This window comes from Ammospiza caudacuta, chromosome 5 (assembly GCF_027887145.1).
Source record: "Ammospiza caudacuta isolate bAmmCau1 chromosome 5, bAmmCau1.pri, whole genome shotgun sequence".
Lineage (NCBI taxonomy): Eukaryota > Metazoa > Chordata > Aves > Passeriformes > Passerellidae > Ammospiza > Ammospiza caudacuta.
The window spans coordinates 78,091,603-78,111,843 of NC_080597.1; the positions used below are offsets into that span (position 1 = coordinate 78,091,603).

Genomic DNA, 20,241 nt, shown 5'->3' on the forward strand with positions numbered 1-20,241 from the left:
ACACGGAGAGGACGTGGAGGGGACACGGGGGGACACGGGGGGACACGGGCGCGTTGTGCGCGGTCACGGCGCGCGGGGGATGTGTCACCGCGGGGCTGCGCTCACCTGGGCACGTATGCGGGGGGGGCAATGGGAAACCGGGACCCCCCTGGAGCCCCCGCTTGTCCCCGTGTCCCCCCTGAGCCCCCCCGGTGTCCCCGCCCCTCCCGCTGCGGGTCCCCCTGCCGGCGTCCCGGCCCCCCCGCGCTGCTCGGGCCGTGTCGGGCCGGGGGGGCGGCCCGGGGGGAGCGGGCGGCGCTCCGGGAGCGGCCCCGCGCTATAAACGGGGGCGGCGCGATGGAGCCACGGCCGCGAGCGACGGGACCCGCGGGACCACCAGGTGAGCCCGACCCCAAACCTCGGAGGGACCCCCAAAATCCCGCGGAGGGACACCCCGCTCAGGGACACCCCAAACCCCCGGAGGGGCACCCCAAACACGCCGGGTGCTCAGACACACCCCAGCCCCTCCCAGGGACCCCCACCCCAGGGTATCCCCCCCGGTCCCCTCACCCTGGGGGTCCCGGGCTGTGTCACCCCCAGGGGTCCCCAGTGTCCCCCCCTCCCCAGGGACCTGTGGGTTCGCTCTCCCGGGCCTGGCTGGCACCGAAGCTCCCGGGGGCTCTGGGCACCCCCTTGTCCCCGTCATTGTCCCCCCGGCCCCTGCTGTCCCCGAGGTGGTGGCAGTGCCCCGGCCGTGTCCCTCGGCCCGCGGGGACACCGGGGGTGCCCCAAGGGACCACGGGCGGCCCCCGCCCCGGCCGGTGGGCTGGTGGCACCGGCGGGGCCCCCGTGTCCCTCCGTCACCGGCGCCGTCTCGTTCCAGGCTCAGCGAGGGCGTGCGAGGCTCCGGTGAGTGGCACTGTCCCCGTGTCCCCTCGGTGTCCCCCTGACCCCGCGTCACCAGCACAGCCCCGTGTTCCCGCATCCCTGTGTCCCCCCCTCCCGTGTGCCCCCCGTTCCTGTGTCACCCGTGTCCCCCTGTCCTCTGCACCCCAGGTCCTCCGTGTCCCCTCATCCCTGTGTCACCCATGTCCCCGCGTCCCCCCCATCCCCGAGCTGTGGGTGACAAGGTCCCCCCAGTGTCCGTCCCGCACCCCCAGGGAGGTGACACAGCCCCGGGGACCCAACGCCACCGCGTCCCTCCCGTCCCCGCTCCGAGCCCGCTCTGTCACCGTCACTGTCACTGTGGCTGTCCCCGCGTGGCCAGGGCCAGGCCGCGGTGGTGGCGCTGGTGACAGGTGCCAAAGGGCTCCGGGAAGGCGTCAGGGACACGGCCCGGGCGCACGTGCCAGCGGGGACACGGTGCCACCGTGCCGAGCGCCCCGTGTGCCCGCGGCGCCGCTTCCCGCGTGTCCCTGAGCGCTGTCCCGGGGACACCGGCGCTGCCCCGGCACCCCGGGGTGACCCGGGCCGTTTGGGTGACAGCCGCGTCCCCGCAGAGGCCGCGGGGGGGATGCGGGCTCCCGGCGCGTCGCTGTGCGCGCTGCTGTGCCTGGCCGTGGCCGCGGCGGTGCCGGCGGGCGGGGGTCGCCCCGTGCGGCTCGAGAGGGTCCGGGCGGACGCGCGGGCCCTGACCCGGACCCTGAGCACGCGCCTGCAGCAGCTCCAGGTGACACCGGGGACACCCACGGGGGGGCTGGGGCTGTGACACAGCAGGGACACCCGGGAGGGGCTGGGGGACACCCACACTGTGGGGGGACGTGCCCCACACTGGGGGGCTGGTCCTCACTGTGGGGGGATCCTGTTCTCCAAAGTGGGGTGGGGTCTCCGGGGGGTGGACCCCGTGCCCAGATTTGGGGGGTCCCCAGGAAGGGGCGCCTGGGGCTGGGTGAGTCTGGGGGCTATGACCCCAAATCGGGCACCCCAGGGATGGGGTCTGGGGGAGATTTGGGGTCTGCACCCTGAGAGATGGGGTCTCGGGGAGATTTGGGGTCTGAACCTCCACGGAGGGGGTCCAGGGTCTGTCCCCCGAGGGTTGGGGTCCCCAAGCAGGGACAGCCATAGCTGGGGGGGCTCTGTGCCCCAAACCGGGGTGCCCAGGGGGCTCCCCAAGGCTGGCCGGGTGTCCCCCCTGCCCTGACGCCCCCACCCCGCGCCCCCCCAGCTGTTCCCGCTGACCCTGCGCATCTCGGGCCTGGAGGGGGTCCCGGAGGGGGCGCTCCCGGACGGGGGGCCGCCCCCGGGGCTGGGCTGGGCCGCCCAGCGGCTCCAGCTGTTCCAGCGGCTGCTGGCGGCGCTGCCCGGGCCCGACGCGCGCCTGGCGCAGGTGAGCAACGACCTGGAGAACCTGCTGGGCGTGCTGGGCGTGCTGGGCGCGCTGCTGGGCTGCCCCGCGCCCCCCGCGCCCCCCCGCGCCCCCCCGCCCCGCACGGCGAGGCCCCGCACACGCTGGCCGGGGTGGCCCTGGCGCGGCTCCGCGGCTGCCTGGACGGCGTCGCCGCCCGCCTCGAGGGGGTCCCCGCGTGCTAGGGACCCCCGGGACCCCCGGACACCGCCAGGACCTCAGCCGGGCTCAGCAGGACCCAGACAGGACCAGGAGCTCCTTGGGGACACCGGAGCGACTCCAGCTGCTGCCCGCACCTTTTTCTACAACAGTACTGTTACTGCTATTGTTATTATTACTGTTACCGTTATTATTAATTTATTTAACTTAAAGCCCCTTTTCCAGCAGCCTCAGGCGTGTCTCTGATGACTCTGGGGACAAGGGACAACCCTGGGGACAAGGGACAACCCTGGGGACAATCAGCCACACGAGGACAAGGGACTCCCCTGAGAAATGGGATCCACAGGGGTCCCCAGGTGCCCCAAATGGGTCACAGGGGCACCTGGGGACAAGGGACACCCCTGGGGACAAGGGACACCTGTGGGACATGGGAGCCCTGGGGACAAGGGACAGCAGCCACACGGGGACAAGGGACAACCCCTGGGGACAAGGGACACTGCAGGGATATGGGACCCCTGGGGACAAGGGACGTTTGGGACAGCGGCCACACGGGGCCAAGGGACCCCTCGGGACATGGGGGTACCTGGGGACAAGGGACAGTGGGGCCCTGGGATGTGCTGGCCCCAGGGCAGGGGTGACACGGGGACACGCCCGTGACTCAGTGGCAGCTGATGAGTCGCTGGTGGCTCTGCCACCCCCGGCCTGGTGTGACCCAGTCTGGGGACACGGGATGGGGCTGGACCCCCAGGACAGGGAGAGAGGAACAGGGGGACAAAGGGGACACAAGGATGAGGGGGACAGGGCGTGTCACACACGGGGGGGACCCACGGGACCTGAAACTCATGGGACCCCCCCTCCCCGATCCCCCCTGGGGGTCTCCAGCCCCCCTCCCTGCCCCCCAGCCCCGGGAGATGTTTTGGGGTCCCCAAGGTGAGGGGTGGCACCAAGAGCCCAAATTTTCCTCAAAAAACCCCATTTTTATTACAACCCATTTTTATTACAACCCAGGAAGACACAGAGCCATAGGGGGGGGGAGCCCCCCCAAATCCTGGGGGGAGCCAGGAGGGACCCAGGGCAGGGTCCCACCCCCAGCCCCCCCCAGAGCACGTGGGGGCAGCGCCCCAAACCCCCCTGTAAGGTGCGGGACCCCCGGCACCCCCAGGAGGGTTTTGGGGTGCCGGGGGGGGTTGGCGGAGCCTCAGCTCTCGAACCACTTTCCCCCCCGGGCCGTGGGGGGGTCGCTCCCCAAAAATCTTCCTCTTGTACCTTTCCACCAGCTCCTGGAAGCGCGCCTCGGCCCCCCCGGGGCCCCCCCGGCGCCGCCGCTGGCCCTGGGGACACACGGGGGGGTCAGGGGGACCCCAAAACCCCGGGGGGGCTGGGGGAAGCACTGGGGGGTCAGGGGGACCCCCAAAGCTGGGCTGGGGGGCCCCAATTCCCAGAGGAGACCCCAAATGCCTACCTGGGGAGGGGGCACCCGCAGCTTCTCCCGCCGCCGAGAGGCCTTGGGGGCTTTGGGGGGCTTGGGGGGCTGCTGAGCCTTCTTGCCCTTGTCCCGTTTCCTGGGGGAAAAGGGGGAAATTGGGAAAAGGGGGAACTGGGGGGAGACCCCGGGGTGCCCCGAGGGGCAGAGACACCCGGGAGGGGGAAAGGAAATGGGGAGGGAAAGGAAAAAGGTTTAGGGTAAAGAGGGGAGAGAAGAGAGGGAAAAGGGAGGGAATGGGGTGGGAATGGGGATGGGGAAGGGAAGGAAAACGGGGCAGAAAAAGGGTGGGAAAGGAGAAGGAAAAGAAAGGGAAATGAGGGAAAAAAGAGGGCGGAGAAAAGGGGAGAAATGAGGGAATGGGAGGTAGGAGAAGGGGTGGAAGGGGGAAGGAGAGGAAAAGGGAAGGGTGGAAAAAGGGGACACATGGGGAAATAAAAAGGGGAAAAGGGGAATGGGGAGAACACTGAGGGTGAAGGGGAGCAAAGGGCTCAGCCCAGGGGCACAGGGCCCCCCTCACCTGATCTTGGGCCCGCGGTGGGAGGGCAGGGCCAGCACCTTGGTGCCGGGAGCCCCCCGGAGCCCCGGGCCCTGCGTGCGGAACCCGGCCCAGGGGGTCCCGGGGGGAGGCTGGGGGGCGGCCGGGGGGGCCCCCGAGCCTGCGGGGGGGGCTGGGTGCCCCTTGGGGGGCGCTGGCTGTGCCTTGGGGGGCGCTGGGTGCCCCTTGGGGGGCGCTGGGTGCCCCTTGTGTGGGGCTGGCTGTGCCTTGGGGGGCGCTGGGTGCCCCTTGGGGGGCGCTGGGTGCCCCTTGTGTGGGGCTGGCTGTGCCTTGGGGGGCGCTGGGTGCCCCTTGGGGGGCGCTGGGTGCCCCTTGGGGCGGGCTGGCTGCTCCTTGGGGGGGTTCGGGCCTTCCTGGGGACCCTCTGGGGCTCCTGCAGCCGCCTTGGCCTTGGCCTTGAGCTGTGGGGAAAGAAAGGTCAGTGTGGGGTCAGTGTGGGGTCAGCACTGAGAGCCCCAGGGGGCACAGGGTCAGGGGGCACAGGGTCAGGGGGCACAGGGTCAGGGTGTCCGTACCAGCCCGCGCTGGATCCGCTGCTCCCGCAGCCGCAGCTTCCGCCGGTCCTCGAGCGCAAACTCCACGATCGGGCGCTGGGGGGGCACGGTGGGCACCCCAAAAACGCCCCAAAAACGGGGGGGACACCCCCCAAATACCCCACACACCACGGTGGGCACCCCCCAAATACCCCAAACAACAAGAGGGCACCCCAAAACCCCCCAGACACTGGGGAGCATCCTGAAATCCCCTCAAGTACTTAGGGAGACACCCCAAAACCAAGAGGACGCTTCTAAAGCTCCCAAAACTCTGTGGGGGACACCCCAAACTTGCAGGGGTCCCTCCCCCCTGAGCAATGGGGAGGTCCTCAAAACCCCCTGGGAGATCCCAAAACCTCAGGGAAACCCCACGACACCCAAACACAACGAGGGCACCCTGAAATCCAGGGGGTACCTCCCTAAAAACACCACGGGCTAACCCAGAACACCCCAAAAACTAGAGGGTACCCAAAACACCCATGGGAACCCCAAACTCCCCAGGGCACCCCAAAACCCCCGGGGGGTCCCAGGAAATCCCAGGGGCAGCTCCAGGCTCTGGAAACGGGGTCCCCTGGATTTGGGGTGCCCGCACTGACCTTGTGGGCCCCGAAGAGCTCGGGGTTGTTGTTGAGGCGCCGCAGGGCCCCCAGGGCCTCCTCGTGCTCCCCAAACTCCACGAAGGCGAACCCCAAAGATTTGCCCTGGCCCCGCAGCTCCCGCATCACCCGGCACTGGGGAGGAGATGGGGTCACCCCAAAGCACCCCCTGGGTCACCCCAAATCCCACTGACAGCCCCCCATCACCCAGCACTGGGGAAGGCATAGGGTCACCCCCAAAACATCCCCTGGGTCACCCCAAAACCCAACCCAAACAACCCCGCAGCTCCCGCATCACCTGGCACTGGGGATGGGATGGAGTCACCCCAAAAACACCCCCTGGGTCACCCCAAAACCCACCCAGGGCATCCCCCAGAGGGGCACAAAGGAACACAGAGGTACACACTGGGACACAAGGGGGACACAAGGCGGATACAAGGGGGACAGGGGGACATGGTGGGGGGACACGGAGGGACATAAAGGGACCCAGGGGCACACAGGGGGTCATAAAGAGATCTAGGGCCACACAGGGGGACATAAGGGGACCCAGGGGGACACAGAGGGACACAGAAGGACATATAGGGACCGATGAGGACAGAGGAACACAGAGGAACATGAAGGGACACAAGGGGAACACAAGGACATAGAGGGGGACAGGGGGAGACACAGAGGGACCCAGGGTGATGCGGAGGGACACAGGGTGACCCGGGGTGACCCAGAGTGACCCAGGGTGACCATGCCCAGCCTGTCCGTACCTCGGTGATGCGTGGGGCGGCACGGCTGGTGCCCCGCAGGGCGCTGCGCAGCAGGGCGCGCAGCCGGGCCGAGTCCAGCGCCTTGGGCAGGTTGTGCAGGCACAGCCGCGTCCGCGACACCGCCACGTTGGGGTCCTGCAGCCGCCGCCGCTTCAGCTCCTCAAACTGGGGGGGCACGGGGGGTCAGGGGCTGGGGACGCTCCCGCACAGCCCCGCACAGCCCCCGAGCCCCGCAGGGCCGCGCTCACCCGCGCCCGCTTGGCCATGTCCGAGTCGCTGACGCCCTCGGCAGCGCGCGAGCCCGGCCGGATGGCTGGGAATGGAAATGGGGGAGCTCAGGCAATTTGGGGGGCTTTGGGGGGCTCAGGGGAATGGGGGAGCCCGGGGGGATGGCTGGGATGGGAAATGGGGTCAGTGGATTTGGGGTCCAGGGATTTGGGGGCCTCAGGGGAATGGGGGAGCCCGGGGGGATGGCTGCGGTGGGAACTGGGGTCAGTGGATTTGGGGGTGCTCTGGGGGGCTCAGGGGAATGGGGGAGCCTGGATGGATGGCTAGGATGGGAATTGGGGTGGGAAATGGGGCCACAGGGGTTTGGGGGGGATTTGGGGGAATGGGGGAGCCCGGGCGGGTGGCTGGGAATGGGGAAATGGGATAATTTTGGGAATTTGTGGGGTCAGGGGATAATGGAGAGCTGGGGCAGATTTGGGAATGAGCGTGCTGGGGGGGTCAGAGAAATGTGGCGGGGAAAAGAGGGGGCTCGGGGGGGTTTGGGAAGGGTTTGAGAAGCACTGGGGGGGCAGAGGGAATGGGGGGTGGGGGATTTGGGGAGCAAGTGGAAATAGGGGTTGGGGGTCCCCAGGAGAACGGGGAGGCTGAAAGGGGGCTCAGGGAGGAGGAACGGGGCTCAGAGAGGGGGAATGGGGGCTCAGGGAGGGCTGGGGGCACCGCGGCCCCAGACTCACCCCCCTCCCGGGCCAGGTACAGGTTCCTGGTGCCGCCTCGGGGCCGGGCCGAGCCCCCCGGGAGCCCCCGGGCCTGCTCCCGGCTCAGCGCGGGGTCCACGCGCAGCTGCCGCCCCCCCAGGCGCAGCCCCCCGCCCTGGGACAGCGGGGACAGGGGGGTCAGGGGGCATGGGGCACCCCCAAACACCCCCAAACCATCCCACATCCCCTTACACCCCGCCAGGCGCAGCCCCCCGCCCTGGGACAGCGGGGACAGGGGGGTCAGGGGGCATGGGGCACCCCCAAACACCCCCAAACCATCCCACATCCCCTTAAACCCCCCCAGGTGCAGCCCCCCGCCCTGGGACAGCGGGGACAGGGGGCATGGGGCACCCCCAAACACCCCCAAACCCCCCTGAACCCTCCCCGACCCCCCCCCTAACACACAGGATCCCCCAGAACCTCCCCCAAACCCCCCAAAATCCCCCAAACTCTCCCAAAAACTCCCATCCCACCAAAACCCCAAACTGCCCCCAAACCCCTTCAGAACCCTACAAACCCCCCCAGTCCAACCAAAGCCCTGCCCCAAACCCCTCCCCAAATCCCCTCAGGATTCCCCAGACCCCCCCCCCAATCCCAGCCCCAAAACCCCACACCCCCCCCAGGTGCTGCCCCTGAGTCCCCCCCCGAGCCCTGACCCCCCTCTGCCCCCCCACCCCCGGGGGTCTCTGTCACTCCGGGGTCCCCCCTCACCTCGGGCCCCTCCTGAGCAGCCTGGATGCATTTCTGGGCCCCCTCGGGGGTCTCAAACTGGGCAAAGGCAGAGCCTGGGGGGGCAGGGGGGTTCAGGGGGAGCCCCCAGGGTGGGAGCCAAGGCCAAACGTGGGACACCCCCAATGTGGGGGCGCCCCAAACATGGGATAACCCTCCACCCCAACAGCGGACATTGCCCATTGTGGAGACCCTCCCTCAGGTGTGGGACAGACACCCCCAAATGTGGGACAGGCACCCTAAATGTAGAACAGATACCCCCAAATACACTACCCGCCAAAATCTGAGACCCTTCCCCCCATGCTGCCATCACCCCCCAAATACCCCAGGACCCTCTGGGACCCCTCCCCAAGACTCCTCCCCATGTCTGGGGTGCAGCGCCCACCCAGATCTTCCCTTTCTGGGGGTCTCGGTGTGGGGCGCAGCACCCAGAGCCCCCCCATTCCCGTCCCACCTTTGGGGGTCCCCCCGTTCCCCTCGCACCCTTGGGGGTCCCTGTATTGGGGTGCAGCACCCAGAGCCCCCCCATTCCCGTCCCACCTTTAGGGGTCCCTGTGTTGGGGTGCAGCACCCAGAGCCCCCCCATTCCCCTCGCACCTTTGGGGGTGCCCGTGTTGGGGTGCAGCACCCAGAGCCCCCCATTCCCCTCGCACCTTTGGGGGTCCCCTGTGTTGGGGTGCAGCACCCAGAGCCCCCCATTCCCGTCCCACCTTTGGGGGTCCCTGTGTTGGGGTGCAGCACCCAGAGCCCCCCGTTCCCCTCGCACCTTTGGGGGTGCCCGTGTTGGGGTGCAGCACCAGCCGCACGTAGCAGAGCCCCCCGAACTTTGCCAGGCTCTCCTCCAGCTCCTCCTCCTCGGTGTCGAACGAGAGGTTCCTGGGGGGGTTGGGGGGGCTCAGGGGGGTGCCCAGGGCGGGGGTCCCCCGTTCCCAGCCCCCTCACTCACCGGATGAACACCGTCCTGCCCTCGGCCACGTCCGACGGGCGCTGCCGCCTGCGGGGGGGCTCCTCTGCAACGGGGGGGGGGGTCAGGGCACATGGGAGACCCCCGGGACACCCCCAGGGACACCCCCCAAACCCCCAGGGCACATGGGAGACCCCCGGGACACCCCTGGACCCTCAGAAATGTCCCCATCCCCTGGAAGACCCCTCACACTGCCCAAAGCCCCTCCCTCAAACCTCCCCAGGCCCCTTAACCTCCCCCACAGACCCCCCCAAACCTCCCCAGGAGCCCCCCCAGCCCATCCCAACCTCTCCAAAGCCCCCCAGCCCATCCCAAACCTCCCCTCAACCCCCCCCCAGGCCACAAAGCCCCAGACTCTGCCCAAGCCCCCCCAGACCCCACCGACCCCCCCAGCCCCAGCCATGCCAGTACCCAACAAACCTTCCTCATCCTCATCCTCTTCATCTTCATCCTCCTCATCTTCCTCATCTTCATCCTCCTCATCTTCGTCATCTTCATCCTCCTCATCCTCATCTTTTTCTTCATCTTCCTCCTGCTCTTCTTCTTCTTCACATTCCTCATCCTCATCCTCATCTTCCTCTACCTTCTTTTTTTTTCCTGTGCCCCAGCCCAGCTCTGGCTCCTGATCCCCTTTTTGGGGTCTGCCGGGGTGCCTGGGCAGCCTCTTTCTCCTCCTTCTCTTCCTCTTCATCTTCATCCTCTTCTTTTTCATTCTCCTCATCCTTTCCTTCATCTTCCTCTTCTTCTTCTTCTTCTTCCTCTTCTTCTTCTTCCTCTATTTCCTTTTTTTCCTGCCCTTTCTCCTTTCTCTCTGTAAGAACAGGGGGTGTGGGGGGAGTCACCTTGCCTCCCTCTGCCCCCCCGAACCCCCAGGGACCCCAGCCCAGCCCCTCACATGCGGTAGGGGGGTTTGGGGTCTCACTGAGGGGGGTTTGGGGTCTCACTGGGGGTTTGGGGTCTCACTGAGGGGGGTTTGGGGTCAGTTTTGGGGTCTCACCAGGCGTTTTTGGGGGTCCTTGTGTCCCCTGGTACTTGTCCTTGGCCACGGCCCAGTCCACAGCCAGGGGCCGCCCCTGGGGGGCACGGGGGGTTAGAGTCCAAATTCCTGAGGGTCCCTGTGCCCCCCAGAGCCCCCTCCCTCCATGTGCCCCTTCCCCAGAGACCCCCAACACCCCCAGATCCCCCAGCTCCCTCCCCTCACCCCCCATTTCCCCCAGAGCCCCCAAACCTCTGATCTCCCATGTGTGGAGACTCCCAGCAGCCCCAACTTCCCAGGGACGCCCTGCTGAACCCCAGAACCCCCAAAGCTCAGACCTGAGACCCACTGAGCCCTCTCTCCAGGATCCCCCAAACACCCTCCAGGCCCCGTTGAGACCCCCTAGCCCCCCAGAATCCCCCAGCCCCCCAGACCTTTGAGCTGGGCCCCGTTGAGCCCCCGCAGCGCCGCCGCCGCCTCGCGCAGGTTGCGGAGCTGGACGAAGGCGAAGCCCCTCGGGGTCCCATCTGCAAGAGCCCCCCAAAGTGACCCCAGAGTGAGCCCAGGGCTGGGGGGCACCCGGGGGGCTCGGGGGGCCAGGGGCTCACCAGGCTTGCGGGGCAGGTTCAGCTCCACCACGGGGCCAAAGGGGGCGAAGAGAGCCCGGAGCTCCTCCTCGGAGCACTGCGGGGACGGGGGGGACAGGGGGTCAGCGAGGGGTCAGGGGGGACACTGTGGGGTCACTATGGGGTTTGTGGGGGCTGGGGGGCCCTGGGGAGAGGGCAGCACTGTGGACATGAGGGACATCAGGAGTTTGGGGGTCCTGGGAGCATCAGGGGTGCTGGGGACGTGCCTTGGGAGGAATGGGGTCACTGGGGGGGTCTAGGGGGAATTGGGGGGTCCTGGGCATGGGGGAGTGCTGGGGGGATCCCTGGGGGGGTCCATGGAAGAACGGGGGTCCCCAGGGAATGGGGGGTCCCTTGGGAAGAGCGTGGGGCCTGGGGAGCCTGAGGGGCACTGGGGATCCCTGGGGGGTTGAGGACACTCAGGGGGTCACTGAAGGACTGGGGGCACTCGGGGGGTGCTCAGGGGTCCCTAGGGGGTTGGGGGCACTCGGGGGGTCTCTGGGGGTTTGAGGGCACTTTGGGGGTCCCTCGGAGCCCCCCTCACCTGGAAGCTGAGGTTGCGCAGGATCAGCCGCGCCTTGCGGGAGGGTGCCCGCGGTCTCTTGGCGCGGGGGGGTCCCGGGGGGGTCTCCCCCCGCTCCCCCCGTGCCCCGGGGGTGTCCGTGGCCCTCGGGGCGGGCCGGGCCCGCGGCCGGGCGGGGCTCACGGGCAGGCGGTGCCCGCCCAGCTCCGGGGGCTCCCGCAGCGCCCGCGCCGCGTCCTCGGCCAAGGAGAACGTCACGTACCCGAACCCGCGGCACTTCGGGGAGCCTGGGGGGGCCGGGGGGGCGTCAGGGACCCGACACCCCCGGCACGGCACCCCCACATCCAGCCCTGCCCCAGAGCCCCGCCGTGCAGGCCGCCGAGTCACCCCATGCTGCCCCCAGTTCATGACCTCACACACTCCTCCTCCCCAAACTCCTGCTCCCCCGAACTCCTCCTCCCCAAACTCCTGCTCCCACAGCTCCCCAGCCCCCCCTGTGTCCCCCAGCCCCAAATCCCAGTCCCAGCCCCCAGCTCAGACCCGAATCTCAAATGTCACCGACCCGTCCAAAGCCCTGCTCTTATCCCCCCCAGCCCCAAATCCCTCTGTGTCCCTAGATCCCCCCCACCTAGACCCCGCGTTTAGCCCCTCCGGCCACTCAGTTCCCAACCTCTGCCCCCCAAACCCCACTCCCAGCCCCTGCAGCCCCCCAAACCCCATTCCCAGCCCTTACAGCCCCACCAGACCCCATTTCCAGCCCCAAAGCCTCCCTCCAGACCCCGTTTCCAGCCCCAAAGCCCCCCCAGACTCCATTCCCAGCCCCTGCAGCCCCCCCAATCCCCGCTCCCAGCCCCAGAGCTCGCTCCCTCACTGCTTCCGACCCCGCCACACCCCGCTCCCCGCAGCCCCCCGCTCCCTCCCGGCTCGGACCCTTCTCGGTGACCACGAAGCAGCGGCGGAGCGGCCCCAGGTGCCCGAAGAGCCGCTCCAGGAGCGCGGCGGTGGCTCCGGCGGGGAGGCCCCGCACCAGCACCGTGCGCGCCTCGGGCGCCGCCATCTTGGCCCGCGGGGGATGCCGGGAGCGGGGCGGAGCGGCCCGAGGATGGCGGCGCCGGCTGAGGGCGCCCCTGGCGGCTGGGAGGACCTGGGGGGCACGGGGGGTCGGGGGGCTCCGGGACCCCCCAGCACAGCCCAGAGGGGTCGGGAGGGGGGGCTCAGGGGGTCCCACCCCGCGGGAAGGGGGTCGAGAGGCCCTTGGGGCACCGTTCCAGGGATGGGGGCGCGTTCGGGGGTCCCATGTCGGAGCTGGGGGGGGTCAGAGGGGCTCAGGGGTCCCGTGTCGGAGCTGGGGGGTCCGAGGGTCCCTCCCCAGGTCTGGGGGCGCTCAGGGGGTGTCACACACATCCTTCGCACGTGGCACTTTATTGGGTACACGTGGGGGGGGAACTGGGGGGGCCGTGGGGGAGTTTGTGGGGCCCCAGGTCGTCACCAACATTTGGGGGTCTCGGGGGTTTGGGGGCGCTTTGTTACCCGTATTGGGGGGGTCACAGGGACCTGAGGGGCGTCTGGGGGGTCCCCAGCCTGGCACCAGCACTTGGGAGGCTCAAAGATATGGGGAGGGGGCGTTTCTTACCCGTATTTGGGGGTCTCATGGAATTGGGGGGTCCCCAGATTGGCACCAGCACTTGGGGGTCTCGAGGACTTGGGGGACAGCTAGGGGGGTCCCCAGATTGGCACCAGCGATGGGAGGGCTCGAGGCTCTGGGTGGGGCACTTCGTTACCCGTATTTGGGGGTCTAAAGGACTTGGGGGGCGGCTTGGGGGTCCCCAAGTCCTCATCAGCACCTGGGGGGCTCACTTGGGGCGGGCAGTTTGTCACCTCTCTTCGGGGGGACTCGGGAACTTGGGGGAGAGTCCCCAGATTGTCACCAGCACTTGGGGGGGCCTCAGGGACACGGGGGGTGGGGGGCAGCTTGTTACCCGTATTTGGGGTCTCGGGGGCCTGGGGGGCACCGTGGGGGTCCCCAGGTTGTCATCAACACTTGGGGGTCTCAAGGACATGGGGGGGATCCCCGGATTGTCACCCGTATGGGGGGGGGGGGTCTCAGGGGGCCTGGGGAGTCCCCAGATTGTCACCAGCACTTGGGGGGGGCTCAGGAGTTTGGGGGTCCCGAGGTCGCCCCCTCGTTCGGGGGTCCCGGGGGCTCAGGGGGTCCCGAGGTTGCCACTCTCGTTCGGGGGTCCCGGGGGGCTCGGGGGCTCTGGCCGGGCTCTCCCCGCCGCTCCCTACAAGTCAATGGCGTCGCTGCCGGGGCCGGGGCCGGGGCCGCCCGCGGGGGTCTCGGGGGGCGCGGCCCGGGGGCTCCCCTCGGCCCAGCTCTGCGAGGGCCGCAGCGGGGGCGGCGCCGCCCGGGCCGGGCCCTGCGCGGGGGTCGCGGGGCTCGGGGGGGCCGCGCCGGGATCCGCCCCCCGGGCCGGGCCCCCCCCGCAGGAGGCGGCGCGGGACAGCCCCGAGGGGCGGGGGGCGGTGGGGGGGCCGCGGGGGGCGGAGCTGCCGGGGGTACCCGGGGTGACCGCAGCTGTGCCAGCTGTGCCAGCTGTGCCCGAGCAACCGGGCTCTGACGGGCCAGCGGTGCCAGGCGCCGCAGGGCCCTGCGCTCCAGGCGTGCCAGGGGTTCCAGCTGCTCCAGGTGTGCCGCCGGCGGTGCTGGCGGTGCCCGGTGTCCCCGTCCCTGAGGTGCTGGCGCTGCCAGTTCCCGGGGGCGCGGTTTTGCTGTCCCTGCTTGTGCCGGGGGTGCCACGCTCTGTCCCGCCGGCTGCGCCAGCTGTGCCAGGTGTGCTGGCTGTGCCAGGTGTGCCGGCTGTGCCAGGTTTGCTGGTTGCTGCAGCTGTGCCAGATTTGCCGGCTGTGCCGGCTGTGCCAGGTGTGCTGGTTGCTGCAGCTGTGCCAGGTGTGCTGGCTGTGCTGGCTGCGCTGGCCGTGCCAGGTTTGGCAGCTGTGCCAGGTGTGGTGGCTGTGCCAGCTGTGCCAGGTTTGCTGGTTGCTGAAGCTGTGCCAGGTTTGCCGGCTGTGCTGGCTGTGACAGGTATGGTGGCTGCGCTGGCTGTACTAGGTTTGCTGGTTGTTGCAGCTGTGCCAGGTGTGCTGGCTGTGCCAGGTGTGCCGGCTGTGCCAGCTGTGCCGGCTGTGCCAGGTTTGCTGGTTGCTGCGCCTGTGCTGGCTGTGCCAGGTTTGCTGGTTGTTGCAGCTGTGCCAGGTGTGCCGGCTGTGCTGGCTGTACCAGGTTTACCAGCTACTCCAGGTGTTCCGGCCGTGCCAGGTTTGCCAGCTGTTCCTGCTGTTCCAGGTGCTCCAGCTGTTCCAGGTTTGCCAGCCGCGCCAGCTGCGCTGGGTGTTCCAGCTGTGCCAGCTGAGTCAGGAGCACAGGTGGTGCCGGCTGTTCCAGCCGTGCCAGGTTTGCCCGCCGTGCCAGCCGTGCCAGGTTTGCCATTCGTGCCATTCGTGCCATTCGTGCCGGTCGTGCCACCCGTTCCGGCCGTGCCCGCCCCCGCGGTGCCGGTGCCGCCCGCTGCCGCAGCCCCGGCTGTGCCGATGGCGCTCCCGGCGCCCAGCCCGGGCATGGCGGTGCTGCCGGTGCCGGCGCTCCCGGTGCTGCCGCCCCCCGGCAGCGCGGTGCTGCTGGTGCCGGTGCTGCCGGTGCTCGGGGCGCTGCGGGCGCTGCCGGCGGCGCTGATGACGCTGATCTCGGTGCTGCCGGTGCCGCCGAGCACGCTGACCCCGTTGCTCTTGGCTTTCCCACCGTTACCGGCGCCGCCCGTGACGGCGCTGCCGGTGTTCCCGGCGCCCGCGGCGTTGCCGGTGAGGCCGATCCGGGCGCCCCCGATGCCGCCGTTCCCGGCGCGGAACATGCCCGGCGCCCCCAGGGCCTCGTCGATGGAGCGGCGCAGGTCGATGGGCGACGGGGGCCGGAACCCGGCCGTGGGGTCCCCGTCCGCGTCCAGGGGGGACTCGGGGGGCGCCCCCGCCTCCTCGCCCGCCGCCCGCCCGCCGCCGCCCTCGGGGGGCTCCGCGGGGCCGCCGGGGGGGGCGCGGCCGCTCGGGGGGGCGGCGAAGGCGAGCGCGGCCAGCGCCCCCCCCCATGGCCAGCTCGGCCAGGCGCGCCCCCAGCTGCAGCCCCCACCACGCCCAGGGCCCGGGCGCGGGGGTCGCGGCCCAGCCCCGGGCCTGCAGGGCCCCGAAGAGCTGCAGCCCCGCGCTCAGCGCCGCCGCCGCCGCGCCCAGCGCCCGCGGGACCCCCGCCCGCGCCCCCCCCCGCCGCCGCCCCGCGCTTGTCGCGCCCCCCGCCCGCCCCGCAGCGCCGCAGCCCCCGCAGCGCCAGCGCGGCCGCCAGCGCGGCGAACAGAGCGCGGGGCAGCAGCAGCAGCAGCAGCGGGGGCCCCCCCAGCGCCGCCAGCGCGCCCACCGCCCCCAGGACGCCCCCCAGGTGCAGCACCCCCAGGGCCAGCAGCAGCGGGACCGGGCCGGCGGCGGGGGGCGCCAGCGCCAGCCCCCAGCCCAGGCACGGGAAGGGCAGCTCGAAGAGCGCCCGGGCGGCGGGGGGCGGCAGACGCCCCCCCAGCTCGTAGGGGTCGAAGAAGAGCGGGAAGGCGCGGGCGAGCGCGGCCAGCGCCAGCAGCGCCCCCAGCAGCCGCGCCAGCCCCGGGCGGCGCCCCCCGAGCAGCAGCAGCGCCCCCAGCCCCCCCAGCAGCGCGAAGGCCGCCCCCGCCCCATAGACGTGCCCGGGCCACGCCGCGCCCCACAGCGCCGCCGCCTCGGGCCAGGGCGCGCCCAGCGGCGCGAAGTGGGGCGGCCACGGGAACGGGGGCGCGGGGGAGGCCCCGCCGGGCTCCGGGACCCCCGAGCCGCAGGCGGAGCCCGGCGTGCAGGCGGAGGCGGCGGCGGGCGGCGGCGCGGCCCCCCGGGAGGGCTGGCGGCCGGGGGACGGCGCTGCGGGAGACGCGGGGGTCAGCGGGGGAGTGGGGGTCCTCACATCCCGAACCCCCCCCCCCGCTCCTCCCAGGACCCCCCAGGTACCCCCCCACATCCCGCATCTCACCCGAGTCCGGAGGGAGGCGGCGCCCCCTCCCCAGCACCCCCAAACTCCCACATCTCCCCATTTCCGCAGGACCCCCAAAGCCCAGATGCCCCCCATTGACCCCGAACTCCTCAGCCCCCCCTCAGAGCCTGCATTCCCCCCTGCCCCTCCAAACCGCAGCACCCCCCCCCCCGGCCTCCCAGAACCCCCCAAACCCCAGGACTCCCCCAAATCCCAGGGCTCCGCTGTTTCCCAGCCCCCCCTTAAATGCAGGACACTCCCATCCCCCAGAACTACCCCAGTTCCCAGAGCCCCCCATCTCCATAAACCCCCCAGGCTCTGCCCAAATCCCGGTCCCCAAATCCCGGTCCCCCCAAATCCCTGCCCCCAAATCTCCGCCCCTCAAAATCCCCGTCCCCCCAAATCCCGCCCCCCAAATCCTTCTCCCTCCTCAAATCCCCGCCCCCCTAGTTCCCCGCCCCCCCAAATCCCGGCCCCCAAACTCCGGCACCCCCAAACTTCTGCCCCCAAATCCCGCCCCCAAATCTCCTCCCCCAAATCCCGCCCCCACAAATCCCGGCCCCACAAATCCTGCTCCCCAAATCCTGGCCCCCCAGTTCCCGGCCCCCCCCCCCAAATCCTTCTCCCCCCCAAATCCAGCCCCCCAAGTCCCGCCCCCCCAATCCGCCCCCACCTGGCTCGGCGCCGCTCCCCGCCTCGTCCGTCTCCAGGGACGCGTTTCCCCCTTCGGCTCCGATGCTGGGGGGCCCCGTGGGGAACAGGAACCCTGGGGGGCACCGAGGGGTCGGTGTCGGTGTCGGTGTCGGGGGGCTCCCCGGCTCTGGGGGGTCCCGCCCCCCGCACTCACCGGCGGCGCTGAGTCTCCCGGCCAGCTCCGAGAGGCCGGGCAGCAGCCGGGGGCGGCCGGGGGGGCCCCGCAGGAGGCTGGTGGGGGGCACGGCGGGCCCCGCGCCGCCCGGGGGGGGGTCCAGCCCCGCCGTCAGGTCGATGGCGATGTCCAGCTCCAGCTGCTTGTCCCGGGGCCGCCCCGGGCCGGGGGTCGCGGCCCCGCGGGCGGGGGGGCCCCCCCGGGCCGGCGCCTCCTCCGGGGGTCCCGCGGAGCCCTCGCCGGGCTCGGGCGGGGTGGGGGGGCGCGGCGCTGCGGGGGGGGCCCGGGCTCCGGGGGGCGCCCGCGGGGGTGGGGGGCGCGGGGGGGCGCGGGCCGCCCTGGCTCCGCACCTTGATCTTGAAGTTGAGGCCCAGGTTGAGGGACAGCACCGGGGAGTCGCTGTGCGGGGCGGGGGGCGTCCCGGGGGGCGCGCTGGGCGGCGGGGGGGCGGCGGCCCGGGCCACGCACAGCAGCGCCAGCAGCAGCCGGGGGGCGGCCGCCCCCCCCGCGGGGCACAGCGGCGACATCGCAGCGGCTGCGGGCGGGGGGCCGGGGGGACAGGGTGTCACCCCCGGCCTCGCAGAGACCCCCATGGCATCCTATAGCCCCCCATGGCATCCTGTAGCCCCCCATGGCACCCCAGAACGCCCCCCATGGCACCCCAGAGCCCCCCCATGAAACCCTGGAGCCCCGGCAGCCCCCGGTACCCAGGGAGCATTCTGAGGAGCGACAGGGACAGGAGGGGACAGCGGCACCTGGGGGGACAGGGGCGCCCCGGGGACAGGGACACGATGTGACGGGCCAGGTGCACTCGAGGATGGACCCACGGGAGCGCTCCAAGAGCGGGGACAGGGGCACCCGGGGGGGACACGGGGGCACCTGGGGACAGGAGCCGCTGGGGGAGGCCAGGACCGGCCCGAGGGGGAGCAGGGACACCCCGAGTTTGGGACAGGAGCGCCCGTGGGGACACAGAGCCCCCCAGGGAAGGGGCGGGAGCGGCGCGGGTGCGGCGGTGGCACTCGGGGACGGGGGGCACGCGGGGGCGCGCGGAGGTGTCCCCTCCCCCGGAGCCCCCCCCGACAGCGCCAGGTCGCTAATCGGGGTGACAGGGGCTGTCGCCGCGGGCCGGCACCGCGCCCGTCAGGGCGGCGGCGGCGCGGGCGCGACGGATGCGAAGCGACACGCGGGACACGCGGGGAGCCGCGGCCCCCGCGCAGGACAGCGCGCCCCGCGCCCCCGGAGCGGCGCCCCGAAACGCGGCACGGCCCCCGAACTGACACCCCCGCAACGGACACCCCCGCACTCGCCACCCCCCGAATTGCCGCCCCCGCACCCCCGCGAGCCCCAGACCCCCACGGCAAAGGACGGGGTCCCCACGCCGCGTCCCCGCGCCGGTGTCACCCGTGGGTCACAACCGCGCTCCCCGCACGCCCGCCCGCCCCCTCCCGCCGTGCCCACGCGTGTGACAGGGACATTGCCGGGGGGGGGCACGGGCACGGCCCGGGGTGGGCATCTCCTGCACCCCCCCACCTGTGCACCCCTGCACACCTGTGCCCCCCCCCCACCTGTGCCGCCCCCCTCCCCGCGCTCCCACGCGTCCCCCCCGCACCCCCACCCCGCCCCCCCACCCCGGAGCCCCCGCGGCCCTGCCCCCCCATTTCCCGCGCGTGGGTGCGTGCGCGCACGTGTGCGCGCGCGTGACGGCGCGTGCCAGCGCGTGTGCGTGGGACAGCGCGCGCGGGGGCGGCGCGGGGGGGGCGCGGGGCTCGGCACCGCTCGGGGGGGGCACCCCCGAACCCCCAGGACCCCCCCCGAGCCCCCCAAACCCCGCTCGCCACCCCCGCGTCCCCGGGGCGCCCCCGCACACCCATGCCCCCCGAACCGAACCCCCGCTCCCCCAAACCCCGCTCACCTCCCCCCCCCCGGCAGCCGGCACCCCGCGATCCGCGCCCCCCCCTCCGCTGGGGACCCCGACCCGGGCACGCCCCGCCCCCCAAACCCGCACCCCCCCCCCCCCGAGCTCCCCCCACCGCACCCCCAGCCCCGCTCAGCAGCGCCCCGCGGGCCCCCCCGCACCCCGCGCACCCCAAACCCGCACCCCCAAAGCCCGCACCCGCCGCACCCCCCGCACCCACCGGCCTCGGCGGCGGCTCCAGCCCCGGCCCGGCCCCGGCGGCGGCAGCGGCGGGAGGGGCGGGCCGAGCCCCCCCCCCACTCCTCCTCCTCCTCCTCCTCCTCCTCCTCCCACCCCCCGCGCCCCCCGGGCTCCCCCGCCCCAGCCCCCGCCCCCCCCGGCTGCGGGACCCGCTGGAGCGGGGGGGGCGTTCGGGGGGTCCCGCAGCCGGGGGGGGGTGGGCAGGATTGAGGGGTCCCCTCCTGGGGTGGGGGCTACACTGCGGGGGGAGTCACGGTGGGGTTCACAGATTTGGGGGGGGTCTCACATTTTGAAGCGGTCCCACACCTGGGGGTCCCACATTTGAAGGGGGTCCCTATTTTGGGGGGTTCTCCCCCATTTGGGGTGCCCCCCCGTAGGGGAGGGGGTCCCACGCTTGTCGAGGGGAATATCCGGTGTTTGGGGTTTGTCCCAGATTTGGGGGGGATGTCCCACACTTGGGGGGGGCCGGGGGTCTCACTTCTGAGAAGGTGCCACATTTGGGGGCCCCTATTTGGGTGGCGCCACCTGTGGGGGGTCCCAGGTGTGTCCCGACCTTTGCCACCCGTGACACGTGTGACCGCCTGTGCCACCCGTGCCATGTGTTACCCTGTGTCACAGCGTGTGCCACCCGTGCCATGTGTGTTACCCTGTGTCACAGCGTGTGCCACCCGTGCCATGTGTTACCCTGTGTCACAGCGTGTGCCACCCGTGCCATGTGTGTGCCACCCGTGCCATGTGTTACCCTGTGTCACAGCGTGTGCCACCCGTGCCCCGTGTGTGCCACCACCCTGTGTCACAGCACGCGCCCTCCTGGTGCCACGTGTGTCCCTCGGTCCCCGTGGCACCCGCAGGGACAGCGACACTCCAGGGGCCAGCCGGGGGACAGGACCATGGACAGGGCCAAGGACGGGGAC

At 71.6% G+C, this 20,241-nt stretch overlaps 3 protein-coding genes across 3 annotated transcripts; 1 reads left to right on the plus strand and 2 right to left on the minus strand.

The window, feature by feature from the left end:
- Nucleotides 1-1,492: 1,492 nt before the first annotated feature.
- On the plus strand, nt 1,493-2,508 carry LOC131558019 (leptin-like). The gene is given in 3 exon segments (XM_058805568.1): nt 1,493-1,648; nt 2,144-2,384; nt 2,387-2,508. Coding segments are annotated over 3 exon segments (519 nt in total).
- Nucleotides 2,509-3,462: 954 nt separating this feature from the next.
- Nucleotides 3,463-12,266, minus strand: RBM28 (RNA binding motif protein 28). The gene is given in 19 exon segments (XM_058805569.1): nt 3,463-3,731; nt 3,733-3,813; nt 3,945-4,044; nt 4,486-4,925; nt 5,040-5,114; nt 5,654-5,788; nt 6,409-6,573; nt 6,657-6,721; nt 7,371-7,506; nt 8,103-8,176; nt 8,887-8,996; nt 9,067-9,130; nt 9,505-9,597; nt 9,668-9,895; nt 10,082-10,155; nt 10,494-10,587; nt 10,669-10,744; nt 11,231-11,496; nt 12,140-12,266. Coding segments are annotated over 19 exon segments (2,454 nt in total). The 3' UTR covers nt 3,463-3,680.
- Nucleotides 12,267-12,423: 157 nt separating this feature from the next.
- Nucleotides 12,424-17,699, minus strand: LOC131558338 (collagen alpha-1(I) chain-like). Its single transcript, XM_058805988.1, has 9 exons — nt 17,507-17,699; nt 17,152-17,442; nt 16,978-17,070; nt 15,772-16,195; nt 14,499-15,376; nt 13,499-14,096; nt 13,189-13,321; nt 12,612-12,655; nt 12,424-12,514 (listed from the first exon to the last, which is right to left on the minus strand). Exons 1-9 carry the CDS (start codon nt 17,697-17,699, stop codon nt 12,424-12,426), a joined length of 2,745 nt encoding a protein of 914 aa, XP_058661971.1.
- Nucleotides 17,700-20,241: the final 2,542 nt, after the last annotated feature.